The 26,603-nt window shown below is 43.2% G+C and overlaps 1 protein-coding gene across 6 annotated transcripts in view; it reads left to right on the top strand.

The window, feature by feature from the left end:
* Window positions 1-26,603, top strand: part of SPOCK1 (SPARC (osteonectin), cwcv and kazal like domains proteoglycan 1) — a 515,462-nt gene that overhangs the window by 172,796 nt on the left and 316,063 nt on the right. Inside the window, exon 1 of one of the 6 annotated variants that reach the window (XM_078004313.1) lies at window positions 5,565-5,609. In XM_078004313.1, the coding sequence (XP_077860439.1) occupies window positions 5,583-5,609 (27 nt within the window). In that variant the 5' untranslated portion in view covers window positions 5,565-5,582. 6 annotated transcript variants of the gene reach the window in all.

Genomic DNA, 26,603 nt, shown 5'->3' with positions numbered 1-26,603 from the left:
TTGCATAAAATTGTATCCTAGCATCACTCTACTGAAAACATAACTAGTTTTATCATTGATGCCTTCCAATAAACCATTTACAAGTATTAAAAGGACTTGCTCTTGGAGAGATGTCAGTGTGTTAGTTACAGTGAACAATAAGCATATTGGAAAAATGTGTTGGATGAAAGAAAAGGGTAATGAATGGCTTTAAATTAATAGATCTTTCACCTAAAGCTATCCATGGAGTATTGCTTGTAAATCAATTAAAGGCCAAAGGAAATATTCATCATTGAATTCTATGGGTTTTTACCTAGAAAAATTTCCCTCAAAATGCAGTTTCCCTGGAAATCTGTGAATCCTCAGTTCTCTGATGAGAAGCAGCTTAAAATTCAGCTGGGTAGTTTTTGTGATGTCTCAAACAGGCTCCATAGCCTTCGTGATATATAGTCTTGGAATTTGTATGTGCCTCCTCTTTTCTCTGAGGGCAGAGATTGGACAAACTTGAACTGCTGATATAGAGAAAGTGACTTATGTTTTTTAGCTTTCAACTGCATTGCTTGGCAAATTTTAGGGGCTAAAGCATGAATTGTATGCTCTGGATAGAATGGCAACTATTAAACGTCTTCTGTCACTGAGCAAGTCTGTGAATGAATGAACTTTGATTTCCTGCAGAGACGTAGGTGAATTGGTCAGTAAATCCACATTATTGAGTGTCTCTGCCCTCAGCAGCATGTCGTGGGATTAGGAAAAATTTTATCTCGACCAAGAGAAAAGTTTAAGGAGGGCCTGCTCTGTGCTGTCTCATATATGCCCTAGTTTTTAGAGTCTTAGCTTTCTCCCCAAACACCCTACTTGCAAAGAAGGGAAAATTAAACAATAGGCAATACTTGTTTCATCTTTGAATTCCCATTAATCAAGGGGTAGTCTCCTAGTAACATCCTGGATCTGTTTCTATTTCCACTTCAAACCCACTTGGCCATCTAAACAATTATCTGGCTCACCATTCACCAGAACCCTAGTTACAGGGAGAGGAATCTCGAGCACTCTTACCTTTTCTCAGGGTACTGAGAGGGGTTCCCAGGAGACTGGGCTGAGAAGACAGACAAAGCCCCTCATTATGATCAGGTGGTCCCTCTGTGCTGCTACCTGGAAATAGGAATTCTGCTTGACATTCTAGACAATAGAGCCATGCTTTTTTTATTATTTAAGGACAGCCTTTTCTTTCTTCTCAGGTAGTCGACAGCTAGCAATTTAAATGAGCTGGGTTTATGGATGGCTGCAGAAATCCTCTTTACTCAAACCCAGTATCTATCCATCAGCCACTGTGCAGCACTTTACCGTGGAGGCAGCGGGGGGACAGCTCATCAGAATCGCCCCAGTGGAATGTTATGATAGGAAGAAAGAGGAATAGATTACATATTTATGTGGTCTTTGAAAATGCAGTGGGACAGGAAGATTGCTTGTAACGTATGCAGTTACATTAAATGACTATTAACCTTCACTGGTTGTGGATGTCTGGCGAATACATTTGTGCCTGTGTATGTTGTGTGGCTTGAAAAATTAATAAGACTTTTAAAATAATCAAATTAAAAGTATTTGTTACTCCAGGTTCTGGTGAGCTATCAAAACAAAACTGGGTACAGCTTACAAAAATAAAGTGTCTGCTGAGAAGAATAAAAATATGAATTGCAGGGGGAAATTGACAGCTATGTGGATCTTGGAAACTAGTTTCATCTGATGGAGTAAAAGAAGAGAAAATATGCCCATTGTGACTAGTTTTATTTGTAGATTATGGTTAGTGAATTCTCTCTTTTGTCATGAATACATCACATTCTGGAGGAAGGAGGTGGCCTTGCAGTAACGTTTTATTTTTGTGAATGCCAGATTTTTCTTCAACCTGTTGACCTATAGAGTTGACTTGTCAGACATGGTGAAACACGGTACCTGCTGAGCTGAGCCTCCATTTTCTGAAACAGGGTGTGTCCAAGAGGTTTTTTTGACAAGGATGTTTTAACTATGCTGTATACACCATTAGAATTTCAGTTTTGTTTTTAAACATTCCCATCTGACTGGAGCTTCCCTCCATCCATTCCTGAAACTCACTTATTCCTGATCTGCTGAAGCCCATGTTCTCTCCAGTGTCCAGGATTGCACAAAAACAGCAACAATATAGGTCAGGGATGAATCCCCTGGAGCCCCTGAAGGTTAGAGACCACCAGATCTCACCACCCTTACTCCATGGCCAGGAGATAGGAGGAACAAGGAAGAAAAGGCTTCCAGCAATTTCACTGTAGGACCTAAAAGCAGAGGCTCTTTCTGCTTCTTGACTGAACATTTCTTACAAAGCCCTCTGTGCTTACATAGCTGTAGTGAAAACTGGGGAGGGAGACAAGGGCTGTAGTTGGTGACCAGAAACTCTCCCCCAGGATACCCGCACTCACCTCTGCCAAAAGACATGTTCCTCTGCCTCAGTCAAGCAGTAAAATCAAGGAGCAGCCATGCTGTGCCCAGAGGCCCTTGGAAGAAGGTAGGCTGCTTGATCTTCCTAGCTGAGTGGCCATTCAGAGCTCTTATCAGCTTGGAAAAAAGAGTAATCCTCAGAAGGATTCACAGGTTCACCCTTCTTAGATGGTGAGGCACCATGGGGACTCTGGTTCTTAAATGAATCTCCTCCAAAGGCAGGTAGATTTGTTCTCCAGTGGACACACAGCGGGCCCACGCTGAACACAGAAACGGTGTTATTCTAATTGTTAAATAAGAAAAATGACATGTTGTGAGTTAGGCTAATTGATCTGCAGAATTCTGGTTTCCTGCAATTTAAGACTCTGTCCTGGGCATGAATGAAATATTCAGAGGGCAGAGGAGCTAGAGATGAAAACTGCAGGGAAAAAAGTAGTTAGAATAAGGTTTAACTTGTACAGTTCTGAATTCCAGGGATTTAAAAGTAAAGGCATCCAAAAATGCTCCTGCTGCCAAGGCCAGGTTGTCAATAATAAACTGTGAGCCACAAGCCCTGGGTGTAGGCCTGGAAGCTAGCAGAGAGAGGATTCAAACTGGCAGGTTCTCCAGCTCCCAGCTTTAGCTCTTCAGGGCTGAAACTTTGCTCTGAATTCCTTGAATCACATGATATCAAGGACCAAGAGGGAGGGCTCACGTCATAGCTGAAAGAAAGGACAGCTCCAAGTGCTCAGGAAAGACAAAGTTCTTTATTGAAAATAAGAGGATTGTCTCTAGCTAGTCGCTGTGGTTTGATTGCATCGCCTCCAAAATTCGGGTGTTGCTCATTGGATAGCATTCAGAGGTGGGTCCTTTGAGAGGTGATTTGAGGGCACCTTCCTTCATGAACAGGATTATGACTCTTATAAAAGAGGCTTCACACAGCAGCATTTGGCTCTTAGTCCTTCCACCATGTGAGCACACAGTGTTCCTCCCCTCTGGACGGTACATCCCTCCTTGGATGCCAAAGGTTATCACTTCGATCTTGGATTTCCCAGCTTCCAGAACTGTGAGATACGAGTTTCTGTCCTTTATAAATGACCCAAGTCTCAGGTATTTTGTCATAGCACAAGTGGACTACCAGCCAAGCCTTCAACAACTTGCAGCTCGCCTCTCAGAAGGCAGTCTGCTTTCCAGTGGCCCTGGCATAACCTGGGAGCCATCGGAAAGGCTGAGTCTCCAGCACCCCGCCCCCCAACCCCCCACCCTGCCCAGGACCTACTGAGTCAAAATCTGTATTTTAACAAGATCTCCTGGGGATTCATAGGCACCATGAAGTCCGAGAAACAGAGAGGGATGGATGAGTTGTCTGTATCATTTCAGCAGATCTTCATGGGAACCTACAGCCCGGTGGCCTTGCTAGTGCTGGACACAGCGGGAGGAGACAGACACTGTGCCTAGTCTCAGGAAGCTAACTGTCCAGAGGAGAAGATGGCAAATAATGATCATGAAATGATCTCAAAGGGGTGTTTGTGAGAGCCTTGAGCCATCAGTGCAGCAGGAGGCCACTCGATGTGCTCTGGTGGCAAGTGTCCTGGCATGGAGGTCTCCTTTCTCTCCTGTGTAAAACAGAGGCATAGAAGGTAAAGTGCTCAGTTGCTCTTAGCTACTGTTTCTCATGTATCAAAGTGGAGATAGTGGGGCGTGGCGGGGGGGGGATGGGATGCCAAATTTGCTTCACAAGGCTGCTAAGTTATTCACCAAAAGTTTGCTGAACCTGTATTCTATACCCATCGCCATACGTGGTTCAGGGTGGAAGACAGATCCTTGGAACTCATAGCCTCATGAGAATGACAGATGAGATGGAGAGGGAATTACAGTTCCATGGAGTACAGCCCCATAGAATATGAAATACAGAGAGACACTGAGGATTAGTGTTGAGTTCTGTCCATGGTGAATCTTGGAAGGCTTCCTAGTGGAAAAAGATGGATTTTTAGCTAAGACAGTGAAACTATTCATTGACGTGGTTCTGGTTCTAGCTTTTGCCTTTTTTTTTCTCTGTCAGAGCTGCATCAGGTCATTGATAAACTCAGGTAGAGGAGAGTAGGGACCTGTGGGGATTGGCAGGGGTGAGCAGACAGGTGAGGGTTCCTATTTTAGAGAAGCTACAGGATTTGGTGCATACTGAAGCTGGCTTTGGTGCATACAGCAACTCTTTCAAATGTTCCTGAAGACAACTCATTTCTGCTGGGTATTTAGACTGAACTGGTGGTGCATGTAGGTGGACAGACAGTTTTAAATGCTACTATCTCAGTAAAGCCAATTAAAGACATGGAACTGGCTGGGGTTGTCCTGAGAGCCTAATTTATGGAGCACCTACTTGGTGCTGAGCTCAGGATGAGAGGCAGTGGAGGAATAAAGAGAACATGGAAAACGTGGTCCATGTACTCCAAAACCTTTAAATATGGCAGGATCCCATATGTCCTCTTAAATAGAGCCAGGCAGTAAACCAATAGCTAAGGACTGTAGCTGTGGATAAACAACAGACACGTGACAAATACTGATACTGGCTACTTTTCATAGAGAACAGTGTGTTCCTGGCACTCTGCTGGGTGCTTTATAGATGGCATTGCTAATTAATTTTTAAAAAATCCCCAAAGCAGGTTTTATTATCTCTGTTGTACAGGTGAGGAAAATGAGACTCAGAAAGCTTGTCACTGGAAGAACTGGGGTTGCAGTGCAGGTTTGTTAGGTGCCAAGTCCTGTCTTCTTTCTATGGAATCATGTATCACTTCTAAATCCAGCCCATGGAAGCTGGTGGAGGTACTAGAGTGCAGAGGTGGTAGCGTTTGTGGGGCTGGAGTTTGGAGACCTTTGAACTGATATTAGAAAGTAAGAATTGTCCAGTATCATGTGAGAGAATGATGTTTTCTGGTCCTTATTCACTGATGAGCAGTGATGTGCCTGGTTGCCTTGTTAATTAAAATGAGCCAAGGAAAGGAAATGAGATGGGCACTGCTTGTCCTCAGTGGCTGTCAGGCTGGGGAGAAATGGAGGGTTAACTGGGATAAAGCCCTTGGGCAGGAAAGCCTACAGGATAGAGCTCAGAGCTTGAGGCCAAACTGAATTGAGATGATCTAGAGACAAGGAGCTCTGTGAGGGTGATGGGAGGAGAGCTTGGATGTCTGCAGGTGGGTGTGGTGCAGGACCATCTGGGAACACAAAAAGCAGGCTCTAGCCAGTTTCCTTATCTCCCTGTTGTGAGAGTCTGTCAGTTCGCTGCTGCTCTCTTCTGTGGGAAGCATTTATAAGGGGGTTCTTCATTTCCCCCAGGTTATGGAGCCTTGCAGTATATGATCAGAAAGAGCTAGGTAGGAAAATGGTTCCTTTTCCTGTCGTGCATGAATGCAACTCCTCTGTAAATGCCCTTGGTCCAAGGAACTCTGGAAGAACTATAGGTAGCAGCTGGGTAGGGTAGGGTGGCCTCCTGGCCAAGCAGTGGGTTGTAGCTTGGATAGACTTGGATGATTGTTTTCCCCAGAGCATCTATATTTGTGCAAAGTAGCAATATGTTCTGGGAGCTTAGAAGAATGGGGTCAGGTTCATTTTAAGAGGAGGTAGGAGGGAGGCTGGAGCCTGTGACTCTCCTACGGATCCCTTCTGGGGCTGTTGGTGTCCTTCCTTTGAGTGGGTGTCCCAGGTGCCTGGCCTGTGTCCTGAAGATTTCATGAGACTACCCCTTGCAGCAGGTAAGACACTTTCTGCAGCAAGATGCTGGGCTTTACTTTTCCTCTCTTTAGTCTTGTTGTCCTGTCAATGTCTGCCTCTTCTGTGCCCATACCTCATCCCTACTTCCAACTAAATGATTGTAGTGTCCTATCAATAAGGCTAATAGGATTAATGAGTATAGCAGGGACTGGTTTATGTGTTGCTCCAAAAGTATAATGCTTTATGTTTATTAAAACACACACATCTCCACTGGGCTCTCAGGAGAGACTCTAGCTGTGGGAATTTCAGGCACTGTTGGGAATGGATGGTAGGGACACCTTTTGGTCCAGGTAACTTAACCCTACCCTCTGTTACCCCAAGTAGGTGGCATTGTGTTCTCCTCCTGGGTCCAGCCTTCCTTTTTCTGTAGGAGCTGCAAGGGGAAGACAGCAACCCAGGATACTCCTGGTTGGGATTCATGTTTACCTGACAGTAGGAAAAGGGCCTGTCTCCGGTTTACTGTGGTCTGGTGGTAGCTGTCATCCTTCAGATCCATGCAGAAGTGGGCATTCCTCCTCCAGGGGCATTTAGTCTTCAAAGAAGTCCTCCTAACACAAAGGAATCTCCTGCTGGTGGACAGTTTACCAGATGGGGATGGTGGGAGAGAGATGGAAGTAGGATTTTGGGGCAGAGAGAGCATCTCTTCGTAGAACCTCTACACACAGCCCCTGTGGGTGCTTTTCTGCCCACTGTACCCTACTCACTGTGTGCTTGAAGGGTGGGCCTGCTGCTCCTGAAAGAGCACACATTCCAACCTAAACCACCCCAGATTCCTGACAGCTGTGGGCTCCTACATTGGCACTTCTTGGAATAATATAATGTATAACCCAGCGTCTGAATTTAAATTGAGAGAAAACAAAACAAAAAGATAAAAAATAAAATAAAACAACCAAAATTCTGGGCCTTCCTCACTGGTGTGGTGACAAAGGGTTTTGACTGTTTATGGCATGGTTTTCCTGAAGGCCTCAGCGATTTTTTGCTTTATTCTCCAACCCTCCTGGAGGAGGTCTCTCTCATTTGAGTGCTGTGGGGATGAGATCAAGCAAATCTGTGATCCTCTGAGGTCCCAAGCCTGGGCCAGACCCTGGAGTCTGGAACCTGTGACATTCCTTCCCTCTCCACCTCACCTGACAGCAGGCTGCCTGGGACCAGGCGTGGTAAGCTCTTTCAGGCCAGCTCTGCTGCTAGGGATTTAAGGGAGTTGAGTTTGAATATTGAGCCATCCCCTAGGGGGTTTCCAGGCATTTTTTTGAAAAGAGATGTGTCTAGGATCTCTTTGAAAAAGAAGTACCTGAAACAATTGGCATATTAATAGAGCTACGTGCCAAGGAATGAAAGTGTCTCCACATTTTCAAATACCTGGGTACCTGATTTTTCTAGTTTGGGGATAGAAATGGAAGACTAACTTTTGTCAGACAGTAAAGCCTAATTAATTCAGGCGAGCTAAGTAAATTAGGGCATAGGCATACACTGTGATGCTAGGCAGCCACTAAAATGATGCTGTAGAATATTTAATGATGTGAAGCAAAGTTCATGCTTTATTAAGTGTAAAAAGCAGGTTACAAAAGACTGGGTACAGACTTATCCTATTCTCTCATAATTAGAAAACAAGATACAAAAAGACTGACTAGGCAGACATCAAAATGTTAACAGTGATTCTTCCTAGGAGTTCTGCTTTCAGGTGATTATTTTAAAATTTTTACATATTTATATATTTTTCAGTGTATACATGGTATTTATCAAAAGAAGAAAAGTCAACAAAAGCGTACACGTGTGCTTATGTGTGTGTAAAGGTTAGACTGAAGGAAAAGAGCAGAGGAGTTTGAAAGTATTTAAAATTACGTTGGACACATTACTTATGCTCGCAGATGAAGAAACCGAGGTTCAGCAGAGTGGGAATAACCTTATCTGTTATACATGCTTGTTGTAATTATGGAAGAAGAACATTTGTAAGGTATCCAAGACAGCGGTATGTTATAATACTCTCCGGGTGGTTTTAATATGCAGTCCAGATTGAAAACCAAACATTAGCATGGTGGCTTGGGAACAGACACAAATTTACAGTCACCCTCCTTCCCGCCCCTCAAGAGAATGTAGGGAGGTGCTTAGCACATAGTAGGTGGCTGGAAGATTCATCTTTTTTTCCTGGGATCTGTACTTTTGTTCTGGTTAAAATTAAAGCATGACATTCTGAAGCCAAGGGGGAAAAGAGACGACTTTGTATTCGTCCCTTTTGGATTATCTCTGTTTGTTAAACCAACACTCAGAGGCTCTACCTTGTGGCCCGAGCTCCTAGTACCCATTTGGAAACGTGTGCTTTTTAAGAGGAAAACAGCGTAGATTTTCAGACTGGCCTGTAGGAGGTTTGCTCTTGAATGAGAGAAGGGTTCCCCAAAGCCTGTTCCCTCACAGAGGGTGCCTATGTTAGGGACTTGAGCAGTCTTTCTGTTCCTTTCTCATGAGAGTCAATTTTAAAGTTGTGTGTTACCTGCATCTGGGGGAGGTAGCTTTTTCTTCTTTTGAGCATCATAGCTTCTCATTTCCTGGGTAGCTTTTGCAGTTTTACATGGATGTTATTCAGTAGAAAATAGCCAGTAAATGTTCTCCAAATTATTAATTCATTAATAACTGCATTAAACCCTTGCAGCTTTGCAGCAATTAATGATGAGGTCCATCTTCCATTGAAACTGTCATTTTCAGATGCAGATTCCCACTCTGTTTGAGTGGAACAGGGCAGATATAGGAAAAATGCCAATGAGTTGTTGGATGACAGGGCTGGAGATTTTTGTGCAAATTCTTTCGTCACAGAAAGCAAGCTCCGCAGAGGCCAGCTCATCAAATATATGTTGCTATTTTGATGATTAATGATTCTGGCGTGTTGATCCACCCTACTTTCTTCAAAACAATTATTTCAACTGTAGTCTCCTCTGGGGAATGGCTTCTTATGGCTAATAAATCAGTAGACGATATAAAATTCTTAAATGAGGACGACACTAGCATGGTTCCACCTGGATGCCATTATGCTGTGGTGTTTATAATTACAGCCAGGTCTGCTTGCTTTTTTCCTGAGCTCAGAAAAGCTTGGTGCCATTCATTTAAATGGGAGAGACAGGAACTTATATTTATAGAGACTGCCCATGCCGGGAGCTGTGTTAAGCACTTTGTGCATACGTTTTCTCATTTTATCCTTATAAGACTCCTTTTGAGGAAGGTAATGTCTTTTCTATCCTACAGAACTGGCTCAGAGAGGCTCAGTAACTTGGCTGAGACATACAGCTAGTGAGTGGTGCCACCTGAATTGGAAGAATCACAGGATCCTGGCTTAAAAGTCTATGTTCTCTTTAGACTTTTGTGCCTCGGGAGTTACTATACAAAGAAGCAAGCATTTTTGAGTGGGGTCCTTGGTAACTAGATTAATGATGTATATGTGGAAAAAGAGACATTAAGTAACAACTATTTACAGAATGCCTATGACATGGGATATGTCAGACCCTCTTGGGAAAGTAGAACCTATAAATTGAATGGGGGATACTCACTGTTTGGGCACCTGCTACTTGGGAGACATGATACTAGGAGCTTCATAGATACTTTCTTATTTAATCCTCAGGATCATTCTATGTGATAAGTGTGTAGCCTTAACTCAGAGCTCAGTGAAGATAAGTAATCTGCACACATACACACGGATTTTACGTGGCAGAACCAGGATTTGGGCTCGTTTTTGAGTTTGTTATTAACAGATAATTACAGTGAGTGAGAATCAGGTTACAGCACACTTAATCCATGACAGAGGATCAAAGTACTCACCAGACACATAGGTTGTGTTTAGTGCATGTCCCAAGAGGAAGGGAGCAGGCACTGGGTGGAGAATACCAGTGCCTGGCTGAGAAGGTACGCAAGGCTTAAGGAGGACGGGAGGTTTGGTTTGGTTCCTAGGGAGCTGGAGGGGGCTCCTGAAGCAGGTGGTGAGGACAAAGACCTGGAGACCAGGCTGTGGTGGCCAAGAGGAGCCCACTGAGGAGGTGCCTGGCATCTGGGACCCTGAGCAGGAATTCCAGGAACTCTTTGCCCTTCTTCTTATCCACACACTTTTCCTGTGGGCTCTCTGCTGCCTCTTTCCTTGTGCCGGGAACCGGTTTGGAAAGCTGTGCCCCTTAGGAATCTCTCAGTGTTGCAGAGGAGAAAGAAAGATGGCGATGATGTATGCATCCTTCACTTCACATCGAAGCTCTATCTACTTTTAGATGACTTTTTCCCCAAAATGCAATGGGCATTTATTTTTTTGTCCTGATATGACAGCAATTCCCGCTCATTACAGAAGAATCAAACTCTTTAGAAAAGCACAAAGAAGGGGGGAAAAAAAATCCAGCATCTCGCCACCTGGAGGTAACCACAGTCAAAATGTTATGTATATTTCTCCAGTCATTTTTTTAAGTGTGTAAATGTGCATACTTCTCAACATCTGCTCTCTGGGTATAGCACTGTTTCACTGTCTTCCGGTTCTCTTCACCATAACCCTCAGTCACCTTTATACATCAGTATGTTTAGCTATGTATCATTGTTTCTAATGGCTGCTGAGTACTCCATAGGATGGTTGTATAAAAATTCTTCTTTAGATGGTGTGTCTGTCAGGATCCAATCAGGAAAACAGACCCACATTAGATGTTTTTGTTGTTGTTGTTGTTGTTGTTTTTGAGACGGAGTCTGGCTCTGTTGCCCAGGCTGGAGTGCAGTGGCCGGATCTCAGCTCACTGCAAGCTCCGCCTCCCGGGTTTACGCCATTCTCCTGCCTCAGCCTCCCAAGTAGCTGGGACTACAGCACCCACCACCTCACCCGGCTAGTTTTTTGTATTTTTTTAGTAGAGACGGGGTTTCACCGGGTTAGCCAGGATGGTCTTGATCTCCTGACCTCGTGATCCGCCCATCTCGGCCTCCCAAAGTGCTAGTATTACAGACTTGAGCCACTGCACCCAGCCCACATTAGATGTTTTAAATGGAGAATATTTTATACCGGGAATTGGTTACACAGGAGATGAAAGAGCTGAGAGCAGCAAGAAATTGCTACCACCCCTGGGCCAGGGGTCACATGGGAGGAGGCAGTGACAATACCAGAGGCCAGGAGCCAGGGCCTTCTGGTAGGAGCTGGAACCGTAGATGCGCTGTCCTCTGGAACCGGGGCCCTGGGAGAGATGCATGGCCCTGCTCTCTCACTGCTGAGGTGCCCCTCAAAGCAGGGCAAGCTGGGGAGAAATGCCCTGGCTTCTGGTTTCCTACCTCCCAACATTCCATCTGGGCCTCCCACTGGACAAAGCTGCCTTGCTGCAGCCAGAGGTCAAAGGAGTATGAGAAATGCTTTTGTCTCTGATACAGAGCAGAGGCAGAGCCAGGAATTGTTCTGAGATCAAACAGGCAGATGACTGGTAAGGATGAGAATCAGTCAACTTAGTCCAAAGGCTCTTTGTGTGTTTGAAAAATCTTGGTAGAATTAATGAGATGTCTTTTTATACTTTTGTGTGCCCTGCACTGACTGAAGTCCAGTTGGGAACACAAAGAACTATAGGACATGGCTCCTGCTCTATAGTAAAGTTCAATAGGGGAGATAATAGGAACACTAACAACACCTGCTGTTTATTGAGCATTTACTAACTGCCAGGCACTGTGCTCAGCCCTTTGTGTATATCATCATTTTAATCTTCATGGCTCATAGCATCACGTTCATTTCTTTTGGACATTTACCTTGTTTTGTCATTATGGAAATGCATACCTGGTTTAGTGTAGGATGTGTTCCTGGAAACAAAGGTGCTCACTGAGTCAGCACTATGCAAGGTCATGACACTTGAGCCTCTGCAGCACAGCATTCTAGTCTTCAGATGTTGGCAGTCACCCTTCCAGGCAAAGTCCCATGTCAGGCATCCATCTTTGCCTATTATACTCCCAATTTCTGACAGCTGCAGGGCAGTCCATCCAGGCTGCAGCAGTTTTTATGATGTCCTCTCTAAGTCACCAGGGTGGTCCCCAATGACTAAAAGACTGCTCGCCTTTGCTCTATGTTCTGTAGGTTTTTATCTGGGAAACTGGCATTTTAGCATCATGTGCCAGATTCTTCCATTGCTAGACAACTTTTGCAAACCATTATGAGTGTTACCCACAATGGGTAAAAACCGTGGACCAGAACACAAAATAAATGGTGAGAAGAGAAGCTTCAGCATAGTGCATCAGAATTGAATTGGCTCAGGACGGTGTGGCAGAGTGTGTTGGCTGAGAGCTTTAGCTATATGGTGGGGCTGTGTTTTTTCTCCCTGGCTGAGAGCATAAATAGTTCTTGGAGAAAAATAGGTAAATTTCAAAACTGTGCCACTGTGGCTTGTGTGTATGTATGTTTGGTAGTTAGAAATGATTTTGGAGACAGCAGTTAAGTGGCCGGGCTTTTCCACTGGCAAAGGCCTGCCTCCAGCTTTGTCCCATGAGAATAAAGATCATGTCTTGCTTTTGCACATAATTGTATCTTTATCTCCTACTGTGTGGAAACTTAACAAATATTTATTGGGGATTGGATATGTACACTACCATATAAACAATCCTCATTTTACAGGCAAGGGCATTGAGGCTCAAATAGGTTAAACAACTAGCAAGGACTAGAGTTGGGTAAGGGTGGAGTGTGATACCAGGATGGGCCTGCCGGAGGGTTCTGTGTGTGCTTAGTGCATTCTAAGACCACTGGATTTTCCAGAGAGAGCAGTAAACGCAGAGATTGCAGTCGTTCAAACATGGGTGCACCCAGATTTTTTTGGGCCTAAAGCTTGTGTGACATAGTGGCCTTCTTTATAAAAAATCCCCACAGAATTATATATCCATAGTTAAGAGTAAAATTGTGTATTGTTTAGGCTGATAAATAATCACAAAATTATAAACTTTAAAAAGCTTATGCACATTACAAACATGGTCCAGTCTGAAAAAAAAAAACAAACAGATTTACATTGTGAATTAACTGCCCAACACACCTTTATAATAAAATTTCCCCGTATGTTATGTTTTTTGCTGTATACTTTTTGGTTGTATCTTTATATGACATCAATTTTGTAACCTTCCTCTACTGAGAGATTGAAAAGTTAATTCAGTCTTTCCTCTAGCATGGCTGAGGAAATTTGTTTTTTATTTTTGATAACTGGATGAAGAAAACACACAACTTCCTACACAGATGTCCCCTGCTCACTGCTTGTAATACTGCTTCCCTCAAGCACAGAACTCTAATTAATTCTGTGTCATGTGACTCCCACCCAGAAATAGAGGAACAAAGCATGAGCATTTGTGATTGTACATGGTGCATTATTGGAGACATTCCTGTTGGATGAGAACTTCCATTTTAAACAGGCAGCAATGAGCATCAAACCCCCGTGGTGGTTTTACGTGTCTGATTACTGGCAGGTTGTGCCACAGGTGGGATTCTGGCTCTGTAGGTTTCAGAACTTGTTTCTCCTCCACTTTTCCGGACTTCCAGTGCTGTGCACTGTACGATGTGTTCCTCTTGTCACATGACTTCTGGCCCCATTTCTTAAGTGTTACTGTGAGTTCCTGAAAGCCATTTCCACGCCATGGTGACTAGCAGTAATTCTAACTATACATAGAAGTGACCACCAACTACACAGTCCACCCTACTGAATCCTCCCTGAATACATCCTACCCCTTTGCTGGATTCCAGTGCTACCTGGAACAAGGTGAGATAGAAAGAGAGAGGTCTTAACTAATTGTTGTTAAAAGATCTTACTTTTGCACATTTTATGCAAACATATATCCCTGTGAATGCATTGCTAGGGCCTGCCCCGAGGTTTTGGAAGGAGCATGCACAAGAAGGAGACCTGAGGCTCTCTCAACCTCATAGCGTGGCTGCCTCCAGCTCAGGGGAACTCTGGCTGTCTTGAGTGAAGAAGTTTGCACGGACGAACTGGAGTTGAGCTGGGTGTGAAGGCAGTAGGACTGGGTGCAGCCTAAATGAGGAGGCGTGTTTTTACAGTGGCGATCATAATTAAACGGCCAGTAAGCTGTGAGGACAAGGAGATGGTGTAGATTAAATGGTAAGAATGGCCATCCCGAAACCCATCTGTGTTGTTGATTACAGCAGAGCGGCTGACATTCATGGAGTACTTCCGGTAGCCGGGTGAGTTTCTCCAGCCCTATCTCAGTGAGTCTCCAGGCCATGCATTCAACTGTGGCTTCCAAAAAGATATTAAGTCTTAACCTCTGGCATCTATGAATGTGACCGCCTTTGGAAATGCGGTCTTTACAGATGTAATCAAGTTAGGATAAGATAAGCAGGATGGGGCCAAATCTTATATGGCGGACATCTTTATAAAGGGAGAAGCGACATGAGGCACAGACACGTGGGGTGAGAGTGCTGTTCAAGGCCGAGGGTGAAGTGCTGCCTTCAGGCAAACACCCAGGATGGCTGACAACCACTAGATGCTTATCATGTGGTAAGCATGAGTTTGGTGGGTCATTATGTGTTATATAAGGAGAGAGTTTACTAATAGCGTAAAGACATAAGCCTGAATAAGGGCTACAGCAAATTCGAGGGTGGTTAATAAAATTAGAATGATGAGTGTAATTGAAGCTATGGGTAAATTAACAGTTGAAGCTAGGAAGGGGCCAGGAGAGGGTTCTCCCCTACAGCTTTCAGAGGGAACATGGCTCTGCCAACACTTTGATTTTGGATTTCCAGCCTCTGAAACCGAGAGAGTAAGTTTGTGGCGTTTAAGCCCATGGTTTATGGTGCTTTGTTTTAGTGGCTTTAGGAAACTGATGCGTGCTCCCCTGCAGAACGTACAAGGTAGGTGCGGTGATAGCCTCCACTGGCAGAGGAGGAAGCTGAGATACAGGTTAAGTGACTTGTTGATGTTACACGCCACTCATGGTAGAGTCTGGACAGCGCCTCCACCCTCTCTGGAGAGGTGGCGTTTAAGCCCATGGTTTATGGTGCTTTGTTTTAGTGGCTTTAGGAAACTGATGCGTGCTCCCCTGCAGAACGTACAAGGTAGGTGCGGTGATAGCCTCCACTGGCAGAGGAGGAAGCTGAGATACAGGTTAAGTGACTTGTTGATGTTACACGCCACTCATGGTAGAGTCTGGACATCGCCTCCACCCTCTCTGGAGAGAGGCCCTTCTGGTGGTATTCACGTGGTACATGGGTCACTGGTCCAGAGCAGCAGGGGTCTTTCTCCTCAATTGACAGGGACAATCTGCCTTGCTCACCCAGTGGGGAGAAGCTGCCTCCCTTATGAAACCTGCTGGTTTCCCATGTTGGAGACCTCACCAGGGCACCTTCTGTGGCACATTCTTAATTTCTTCTTCCCATAAAAGTCCTATTCCTGACTGCCCCACACATTCTGCAATTCCTGTCCCCAGCCCCACACAACTCAGCTTACATCTCAGCCGGCACACTTCAAACTGATAAACTTGGCAAAGCACATGCCCTTCATTTGAGGGCCTTCTGGAAGCCTGAGCGGAAAAGCAGCTGGGGCAGGGCTTGTGAGCTGCTGTTTACACAGGTTTGTTGGCAAGCCTGTGTGTTCCAGGGTCTCGGTCAGGTGCTGTGGGAATGCAGAGATAAACAGAACATTGCTCCTTTCCCTACCTTGAGTATTACATGTGGATTCAAGCCTTTGAACATCAAAATCTAGTTTCTTATGGATGTAAAATTTTGACTGTGGTTATCTCCAGGTGATGAGGTGGTGGATTTTTTCCCCCTTCTTTGTGCTTTTCTGAAGAATTTGATTCTTCTTTAATGAGTAGGAATTGCTTTTATAACAGAAACAAACAAACAACAAAAGCCCACTGCATTTTGGGGAAAAAGTCATCTAAAGGTAGATAGATCTTCAGTGAAAAGTGAAGGATGCCTACATCATCATCATCTTTCTTTCTCCTCTGCAACACTGAGAGACTCCTAAGGGGGAAAGCTTTCCAAACCGGTTCCTGGCACAAGGAGAAGGGGCAGCAGGGAACCCACAGGAAAAGAGTGAGTACAAAGAAAGGAGAAGGGCAAAGAGTTGCTGGAATTCCTGCTCAGGGTCCCAGGCGTCACGCACCTTCTCTGTGGGCCCCTTCTGGCTGCCCCAGTCTGGTCTCCAGGACTTTGTCCTCACCACCTGCTTCAGGAGCCCCCTCCAGCTCCCTAGGAACCAAACCAAACCTCCCGTCCTCCTGAAGCCTTGCCCACCTTCTCAGCCAGGCGTTGTTGTTCTCCACCCAGTGCCTGCTCCTTTCCTCTTGGGACAAGTACTAAACACAGCCTATGCGTCTGCTGAATACATTGATCCTCTGTCATGGGTTGAGCATGCTGTGACCTGATTCTCAATTGCTGTAATTACTTGTTAATAACAAACTCAAAAATGAGTCCAAATCCTGGTTCTGCCACATAAAATCTGTGTGTGTATGTGTGCAGATTACTTATCTTCACTGAGCTCTGAGTTAAGGCTACAGAGACTGATCACGTAGAATAATCATAAGCACTAAGTAAGAAAATGTAGGTGAGGCATCTAGTATCTTGCCTCCCAAGTAGCAGGTGCTTGAGCAGTGGGCACCCCTCCCCGCACCTTATAGGTCTCGCTTTCCCAAGAGGGTCTGACATATCCCATGTCATAGGCATTCTGTAAATAGTTGTTACTTAATGTCTCTTTTTTCCACATACACATCATTAATCTAGTCACCAAGGACCCCACTCAAAAATGCTTGCTTCTTTGTACAGTAACCCCAGAGACACAAAAAGCCTTAAAAAAAGTACACACTTTCAAATCAGGGTCTTGTGATTCTTCCAATTCAGGTTGCACCGCTCACTAGCTGTATGTCTCAGCCAAGTACTAAACCTCTCTGAGTCGGATTTGTAAGATGGAAATGACATTACCTTCCTCAAAAGGGTTCTTATGAAGATTGAATAATAAAATATACTGCTAGTATTTATTGAGCACCTACTTTGTGCCAGCCTTGTATCTGTTCCAGACCTGAAAATACTATTGTGGAAATGAATGGAGCAACCCCAGCCTTGTAACTCCCCAAGACTGAGACAGCAGTGGGAAGCAAAAGATGCACTATTTTGAGTTTCTTAACGTTGAGTCAGGAACGCCTAGTGGATGCAGAGTTCAAGGATGTTTTGGAAGGTGTACCTTACTCCTGAAATTATTTATAACATATATGTATGTGTATATATGTTTATTTCCATGGGAGAAGAAATATAGTTGGGTTAGAGTTTTAATGCCATCTAAAACTGATTTTATTTATTTATTTATTTATTTATTTATTTATTTATTTATTTATGAGATGGAGTCTCGCTCTGTCTCCCAGTCTAGAGTGCAGTGCTGCAATCTCGGCTCACTGCAAGCTCTGCCTCCCGGGTTCACGCCATTCTCCTGCCTCAGCCTCCTGAGTAGCTGGGACTACAGGTGCCTGCCACCATGCCTGGCTAAATTTTTTTTCTTTTTTTCTTTTCGTATTTTTAGTAGAGATAGTATCTCACCATGTTAGTCAGATTGGTCTCGATCTCCTGACCTCATGATCTGCCTGCCTTGGCCTCCCAAAGTGCCAGGATTACAGGCGTGAGCCACCGCACCCAGACTAAAACTGATTTAAAGGAGCTTCAATGTTAATTCCTCGTGTAAAGCAAAGGAATTGCCGACAATATGCATGTTCTCCTACAATTTATCATTCAAAACTATTTAATATATAATTTGATTTTCTCTTTCCCTTTACATTCTGATTCTAAAACATCTCGTTTCTGTAGAGTGGACCAACCTGAATTTCTGGACAACTGTTTATAGGTTCTGCAATATTATTTGGCAGTAAGTTCAGGTTGTTTATAAGGTGCCTCTTCAAGAACCAATTTCATTTTATAATGGTTGAAAGCACATTGTTTTAGAAGCGCCATGACCCTCAGCATTATGGGCCACATGGAGTGGGCTTGTGGATGTCAGTCATCATACTCAAAGCTCTTGCCATCCTCCCAGTATTTAAATTATTCATTGATGACTCTGGAGCAGCACTGTTTAGAGAAAATTTGTGAATATGGAGTTGTCATAATAGAAAACCTGAAATCAGCTGGCTTTTCATTATTCTCTAAATTGTCTCTGCTTGTGTACAGGAAATTTTGTGAGGCATAGAATCATCTTGCCAGTATTAGTTGAGTAGACTGTGTCATAGTTCTTCCTTCTGTGCCCTGAGTAGTCCTTGCCCAAAATGAGAACACACTCAAAAAAAAAAAAAAAAAAAAAAAGATAGTGACAAAATGCTTAATGAGTATGTTTGCTGGTAGTTCCTGAAGATCACAACCAGAGTTCATACCCTAGAAACAGGAGATGCGAAGATACTGCTTTAGTATTGACTGACTCTTCTAGAGGAGACCAAGGGGAACTGATGGTGGAGATGGAAGGAAGGTTTATGTGGAGCTGTTCACGCTTCTGAAGGAGTTCACAACTAGTGTTGGCAGGGAATGGTACTACCTGCATCCTGCCCAAAATAGTTCCTCATGGCTGCCCCCAGATGCACAAATATTATTGTCATGATGCCTCTTAGTTGGTAAGCTGCTTTGAGTAATATCAATGACAAATAGGTCCAGGACAGCCAAGGGCATCTGCTCGGATCTGCTCTTTGATCAGGCTGGAGGAGAAGATCCTGCAGGTGTGAGTAGAACAGAGGCATTCCCCCTTTCCTGGGAAGGGGGAGAAGGTCCCCTCTATAGACCCTGGGCATTCCTACTGGGAGCTACAAGGCTGTAAAAGAATTCTTAATTCCAACGGAGGCATGGACAAAGAGTCTAAGGGGTCAGTTAAGAGGCTAGAAGATTCCCGGGGATGTCTCTGTTTCTTCCCTGTTTGGCTAAGGATGAGCCTCTTCCTCTATTAAGACTTCATGGTCTTAGACTGGACTCCTAAAGAAGCCTGTTCTCTTTGAGGAACAAACCCAGTGGCCACCAGAACCTGGGAGGGAATGGACCCTTGTGAGAAGAGAGCTGCACTTGGCACAATCTGTGTTCATGGGGCTTTCTGTGTGAGGGTGCCCTCCACTCACTGTGGCACGGAGCTGCTGGAGGTCAAGCTGAGAGCTGTGTTACAACTGGGTTTCAGAATTAGAGGACACAGTTAAGAACTTCTAGAACAACTGGAAAGGGAGGGGAAGACATTTCAGAAAGGGAGGAACCACAGAAGGGGAGCACTAAAATCATTGTAAACTCTATCCATATTATTGGTATCCCTCTGAATTCACATGAATGGGTGAAACTCCAAGGTCCCCAGCAAAAAGCAACAGGAAAAGTCTGGAAGAACTGAGCAGTTTCAGCTGTGGCTCAATGCAGGGGAGACAGTTTGAACTTGGAGTCTAGCCACATTAACTGCCTATTGGAACACAAAAATAAAAATTAGACTCTGTGTGGCCAACAGTATGTTCTATACGATACAGATCACTCAGCATGCAAAGAAACAGGAGTGTTTAAGTCATGGTTATGAGACAATTAGATGAAACTGACCCTGAGATGATCCAGATGTGAGAATTAGGAGACAAGTACTTCAAAACAATGTTATAAATATGCTCAAAGACCTAAAGGAAGTAGGAGACATAATACACAAACTGGAGATTCTAAGCAGAAAAATGGAAACTATTTTAAAAATGAAAATTCTCTCTGAAATGAAAATTTTATCAGATGGAGTCAAGAGTAGATTGGAAATGGCAGAAGAAAAAGTCACTGAATCTAGACTTACATGAATAAAAACTTATCCAATCTGAAAAAGAGAAAAAAATAGGGAAAAAAGTCGAGTATCAGGGTCCTCCAGGACAATATAAAGTGGTCTAATATATGTGTAATAGGAATCCCAGAGAAAGAAGAGGAAAGTGGGACAGAAAAAATATTTGAAGAAATAATGACCTAACATTTCCTAAAATTGGTGAAAACATTAATTTATAGATACAGCAAGCTCAGCAAACCTAAAGAAGAATATATACCAATAAATCTGCACTTGGGTATATCATAGCCAATATGCTAAGAACCAAAAGAAAGAGAAATTTTTAAAGCAGCCAGAGAGGGCAGAAAGATACATTATTTGTAGTGAGAATAATGATATTTTTAAAACCTGACTCCTTATTAGAAATAATGGAGACCGGATAACAATGGAACAAAATATTTTAAATTTAAATTTACTTAGAACATTAAAACCTGCCAACTCTTAAATCTGCATTAAGCAAAAATATTCATAAAAAATGAAGGTAAAATATTTTCAGATAAAAGCAGAAAATTTGTCACCAGCAAAACTATACTGTAGGATATGCTAAAGGAAATTCTTCAGGCTAAAAGACAGTTGGACCAGATGGCAACATGAATCTACAGGAATGAATGAAATATATGTATTTTATATGTAAAGATAAATTTATATATAAATATAAATGTATATGGGACTATATATGTATATATTTTTCTTCTTGGTTTATTTAAAAGACAGCAATTTGGAACAAAAACTTAAAAACTTTATTGGATTTGTAATGGGTATAGTGTATAAACCCAATATATATTATATAATATGTGCATATATATTCATGTATAGGAACATCAGCAACAGCCTGTAGGAACAGGATGTGGGGAGGGGATGAGTAGAATTATTGTGTTTCCTACATTAAGTGGTGCAACAGGAACCCTGCCTAGACTGTTTTAATTAAGGGTACATATTGTGATCATCATCATCAATTACTAAAAAAAGTAAAAGATGTAGCCAAAATAGACAGTGTTAAGAATTAAAATGGTAGGCTAAAAATATTCAATTAAATGAAGAAAGGAAATGAGAATTAGAACAGATGGAACAAATAGAAAACAAATAGGAATATATCAGACCTAAATCCAACCATCTCAATGATTATATTAGATGTAAATAAACATTCATGTAAAAATCAGAGATTGCCAGACTAGATTGAAAAGGAGGACACCTAAATGTTGTCTATAAGAGGCTTACTTGAAATATAGAGGAATGGGTAGGTTGAAAGTTAAAAGGTGGAGAAATATATACCATGCAAACTGTAAGAATAAGAAAACTTGAGTGACAATAGTAATATCAGACAATAGACCTTGAAACAAGGCATATTAACCAAGATAAAGAGAGGCAGTTCATAAGAATAAGAGAGTCAGTTCACCCAGAAAACCTAACAGTCATCAATATGTATGTACCTAGTAACAGAACTTCAAATTATTTGAACAAAACCAGACAAGTATAGGAAGAAATAAACAGATTCTCCCTTGTAGCTGGAGATTTCAATACTCGTCTCTCAGCAATTGATGGAACAATCAGATTAAAAATTGGTAAGAATACAGAAGATCTTAAAAACGCAACCAACCATCTTGACCTAATTGATTTTTGTAGAACAGTCCACCCGAAAGAAGAATTTACTTATTTTTAATAAGTGCATGCGGAATATTTGCCAAGAGAAACCATTCTGTGTCATAAACAAGCCCCACATTTCAAACCATGGAAATGTTACAAAGTTTGTTTTCCGACCACACTGGAATTGAATTAGAAATAAGTATCAATACATTATCAACAAATTCCGAAATAAATGGAAATTAAACATGCTCTCAGGAGACCCCATTCTGGTGTCCAACGCAAGACAACCTGCCCTCAGGGTGGGGTATGGTCAGCCCATCACAGGAGAAGCAGCCGACATTCACTGGGTCCTCACTGCACACATAGCACTGTTAAAAAGTACCTTAGATGCAATAACTCATGTAATCGTCATACCACTGTTCCTGTTTGCGAGGTGAGAAGAATGAGGCTCAGAAAGTTTGAGTGACTTGCCCACAGTTTCACAGCTAGTGGGTGGGTGAGCTGAGGTTGGGGCCACGTCTGTCTGATTCCAGAGACAGACTTCTCTGGGCCACAGTAAAATATGGCCTTTGAATCATGTTTATATGGTCACATTTCCTGTCTTGATGAGATTTTGAAACTGTACCATACTCTTTCTGATGAAAATATGTCCATTCCTACCCAGTTTGTACTTTCTCCTATCATTTTCCTCCTCCTGTTAAAATTAAGTGTGCACAGAAATCTGCCCTGTGCACCTCGACTGAAGACATTCACTGACCTGCTAGATCTTGGGGAGATAACTTCTGACCATCCTTGGTCTGCTCATGTCTGTGCCCTACCAGGTCTCCCCAGGCTCTCACTGACTTTCTTCCTGCCTTTGTCCCACCTCCCCACCCTGTTCCTCGAGGATTTGAATGCTCACTGCAGGCCAGGCCCTCTGCTAGGCCAGAAGGGACCCCTCCTCTCACAAAATAGAGGCACAACTCATAGTCTCCTTAAAACATAGTCTGATACTTATCATTGTTAAAACAATTCATGCCTGCCGTAGAAAAGCATAAAGGAAGAAATCTCTCTTATCACTAAGAGGCAGCTACCCTTAAGATTTTTTTTTTTTTAAATATTTGCTTCCACTGTGTTTTTGTTGTGCATGCTTAACAAAAATCTCAATGTTTTTCAGTTGTAATTTCATAAAACTTTCTCACTATTTCAGATTCTTTGGAAGCATCTTTTCTAATGTATCATGATATACTGTTGAGTGAATGAATAATCAGTTATTCCAAAGGAGACGCATTCTGAGGATGGTCTTAATTAAAGGGGGATAAGTAGACACATACACCCTTATTTGTATAAAAATATACATGTATGTGTGTATTCACACACAAAGATATGCACACATACATGTATGTGTGTGTATATACATCCCTCTTTAATTGAAGCTTAACTTCAACAAAAGGCAAAAAGAAAATATACATATTATGTTTATATACATATACACATGTGTCTATTGCATGTGTGTGTATGTGTTGTGTGTTTGTACATATATATACACATAGATACTCCTGTCTGTCTTTTCTTGAGGTTCACTCAAGCTAAAATTCTTTAAGCAAAGTACATTGTAGTTCATTGGGGTTAGCTGTGCCTCTCTCCCCCTTTTACAGGAGGGCTTGGGTAGCCTGGTCTCAGGAAGCCTGCTGCGGAGGTCTCTGCTATTCCATACATGTGCTTCTTCAAATCCCAAGTCCCCAGCCCCCCACCTGTGTGAGCCTGTGTCAAGATTCTGCATAGTGTTAAATGTACCTTTTAACCTGTTTCTCTGGGATGATGAATTATGCTAGTCAGGACATCTCCACCAGTCCTTCCAGAGGAGAGCCCTAAACTGCGATTTATCGGTACTTGTCACAGATGAGTGCTATTTACTTATGAGGCCTGCATTAGTGCCAGGTCAGTGGGAAAGCCTTTCCGTCCCCTGATTCACTGGGCAGCACTTGTCCAACATTAATGTTCATAGACAGAGCCAGGAGCACAATTTCGCAGCCTGGATGCTCCTTTAGTTCACGTTCAGTCGGCCATGCCATGCTTTGCAGTCACCCGTCCCAGCTTCTCCATTACTTGGACACCCAGCCTTGCTGCTTTGCTCATCACTCGTGACTAGAAATGACGTCCTTTAATGCAACCTGAGTCCCGAGTTTGAATGCAGGTTCCCCCTGCGTGACTTGGTGATATTTGAGAAAGGCACGCATATTGCCTTTCTGTGCTTTAGTTTCCTCAGCTTCTGACTTAGTCTGTTCAGGCCATGGTAACAACAATACCATATGCTGGGTGGCTTGTAAACAACAGATACTTATTTCTCACAGTCTGGAAGCTGGGAAGTCCAAGATCCAGGCACTGGCAGATTCATCATCTGGCGAGGGCCCATTCCTCATAGATGCTGTTTTCTCACTGTGTCCTTCTGTGACAGAAGGGATGAGGGGTCTCTTCAGGGCCTCTTTTATGAGGGCACTAATTCCATTCACGAGGCCTGTGCCCTCACAACCTAATCACCTCCTGAAGACTCGACCTCCTGACACCTCACAATGGGGGTTAGGTTTCAACATAAAAATCTGGGGGAGACACAAACATTCAGCCCATGGCAACTTCTTAACAGGAATAAGAGTAAACTCCCCCTTACTGAGTTGTTTGGAAGATTCAGTAAGGTGATACCTGAGGGAAAACACTGTAAAATGAAGTAGTATACCATGTGTATTTATTATTTTAATATATGATATAACTCCACTGATATTTGATTTACATAAATCAGAAACCACACCTGATAATACATATTTTTTTTTTCCAGTAAAAAAGTATTAACTAAACTTGCTTGGTCAGTGAAGTGAGTGTGCCCTTAACTTCCTGATGCCAGCATTATAAACAGTGTAGTTGCCTTTATTGGGGGAAAAAAATCACGTGGCTACGTTAGCAAATACTGGGTCCTTTAATTCGTAGCTTTCAATGCAATTGTAAAATTGTCAGAAATGATAAAGTTCTATTTTTCTTAAATGAAATAAGTGGAGACTTGTTCATTGGCTGGCCCTGCGGTGAGCTCCTGGATCCAACAGTTTTGATGAAATGTAGACATGCTCATCTCTGTTTCCAGGGAATATTAGCTCTGTGCCACTGGTGGCGGAGCTCTAAAGAGGAAGAGTGGCAAGTAGGGTGGATATAAGGTGACCTTTCATGGAGGCAGTGACTTTTAGGGCAACACAGTGACCACTGAGTAGCATTATGTGAAAGACATGTCAATTTGTGACTGCAGGGGACATAGTTTATTGTAGAATGTTAGGGAAGTACAGAAAAGCATAAAGAACGAAAAACAGCTGTATTGCAGCCATGCAGGTGAACTTTGGTTGTATATCTAGGTATTTATTCAGGGTATTTGTGCAGTATCTCCTGTGGGTCAAGTGCTGGGATGCATCAGTGACCAGAATGAAATTCCTGCCCTCATGCAGCTGGTGTCCTAGAGGGAGTGGAGGAAGACAGGCAATAAACGAGTGATAAATCCTACAGAGAAAAATAAAGGGAGAAAGGCAGTGACAGAAGTAGGAGATCACGGGGGTGGAAAGAGGAGTCCGGTCTTCTTTTAATAGCTAGTGAAGGAAGGATTCATTTGTAAAGGGCAGTTGGGCAGAGATCTCAAGAAAGAGGGAGTAAACTATGTGGATATCTGCAGGAAAAGCATTTCAGATAAGAAAACAGCAAGTGCAAAGGCCCTGAGGCAAGAATGTGCCTGAAATGTTGCTGCAGCCGCAGATCAGTGACTGGAGCAGAGTGAACCAGAGGGGAGAGCTGGAAAGTAGGAGAAGCAATAGGGTCAAATCCTGCCCCTGGAACATCTTCCCTTCTCCGTGGGATGCTGTCTTTATTTATGTATAGAGCCCTGCATAGGAATGCCAGCTGATATGTGGAAAACAATGGAAAATGTCAGTTGGAGATAAGGGAGGTGACAACTTCTACGGCCTTGGCCTTTGTGTTTTCAGTTGAGCTCATCTCCACGGATGCAGTGTATGGTGATGGAGACAGCATGGGTGTTGGAATTGTAGGACTTGTGTTCAGCTCTTGACTGTGTCATGGCCAGCCCTGCATCCTTGGGCAGATCACTTAGCTTCTTGGAGCCTCAGTTTCTTCACCTATAAAAAGTAACTAATACAGAGTTCTTGAGAGACTTATAATGCATAGTGTGTACTCAGTCCAAGCCATTTTGCCTATATCTATTGATATAGGGAATTGCTGTAGTTTTTCTCATGATGGAAAGAAATATGGTCCAGCACAGCTAACTCTCAATTATTTTTTCTTAGATGCTGCTGTTTCATGTAGAACCATATGGTTCGATAAAGAAGCCAAAAGACACATGTGGCCATTTAAATTTAAATTCATTGAAATTAAATAAAATTAAATGCTCAATTCCTCAGTCATACTAGTGATATTTCAAGCGGCCAGTAGCCCAAGTGGCTACTGTTTTGGGCAGTGCAGAACAGAGACCATTTCCAGCATCACTGAAAGTTCTTTTTTTTTTTGAAATGGAGTCTCACTGTGTTGCCCAGGCTGAAGTGCAGTGCCGTGATCTCGGCTCACTGCAAGCTCTGCCTCCCGGGTTCACACCATTCTCCTGTCTCAGTCTCCTGAGTAGCTGGGACTATGGGCGCCCGCCACCACACCTGGCTAATTTTTTTGCATTTTTAGTAGAGACAGGGTTTCACCATGTTAGCGAGGATGGTCTCGATCTCCTGACCTCGTGATCCACCCGCCTCGGCCTCCCAAAGTGCTGGGATTACAGGCATGAGCCACTGTGCCCGGTGCATCACTGAAAGTTTTATTGGTTGGTGCTGCCCTACAGCAAGTGTCAAGCTTCTGGCTTATTCCAAGCTCTTGTCCGTGTATAGGGAAAGCGGTATTACCTTTCTTTATGGTAGCGTTCATGATTCATACCAGGAGGACAGTCACATTGGGGAGTGTGTGGCAAGGTGGGATTTCAGAGCCCCATGACAGGTTTTCTGAATCAGAATTTCTGTGGGCAAGGCCCAGGGATCTGCCTCTTTAACCACTTCTTCTGTGATTCTGATGCAG

Source organism: Macaca mulatta, chromosome 6 (genome assembly GCF_049350105.2).
Source record: "Macaca mulatta isolate MMU2019108-1 chromosome 6, T2T-MMU8v2.0, whole genome shotgun sequence".
Lineage (NCBI taxonomy): Eukaryota > Metazoa > Chordata > Mammalia > Primates > Cercopithecidae > Macaca > Macaca mulatta.
The sequence above is the reverse complement of the archived record's forward strand: the minus strand, read 5'-3'. Positions and strand labels throughout refer to the sequence as shown.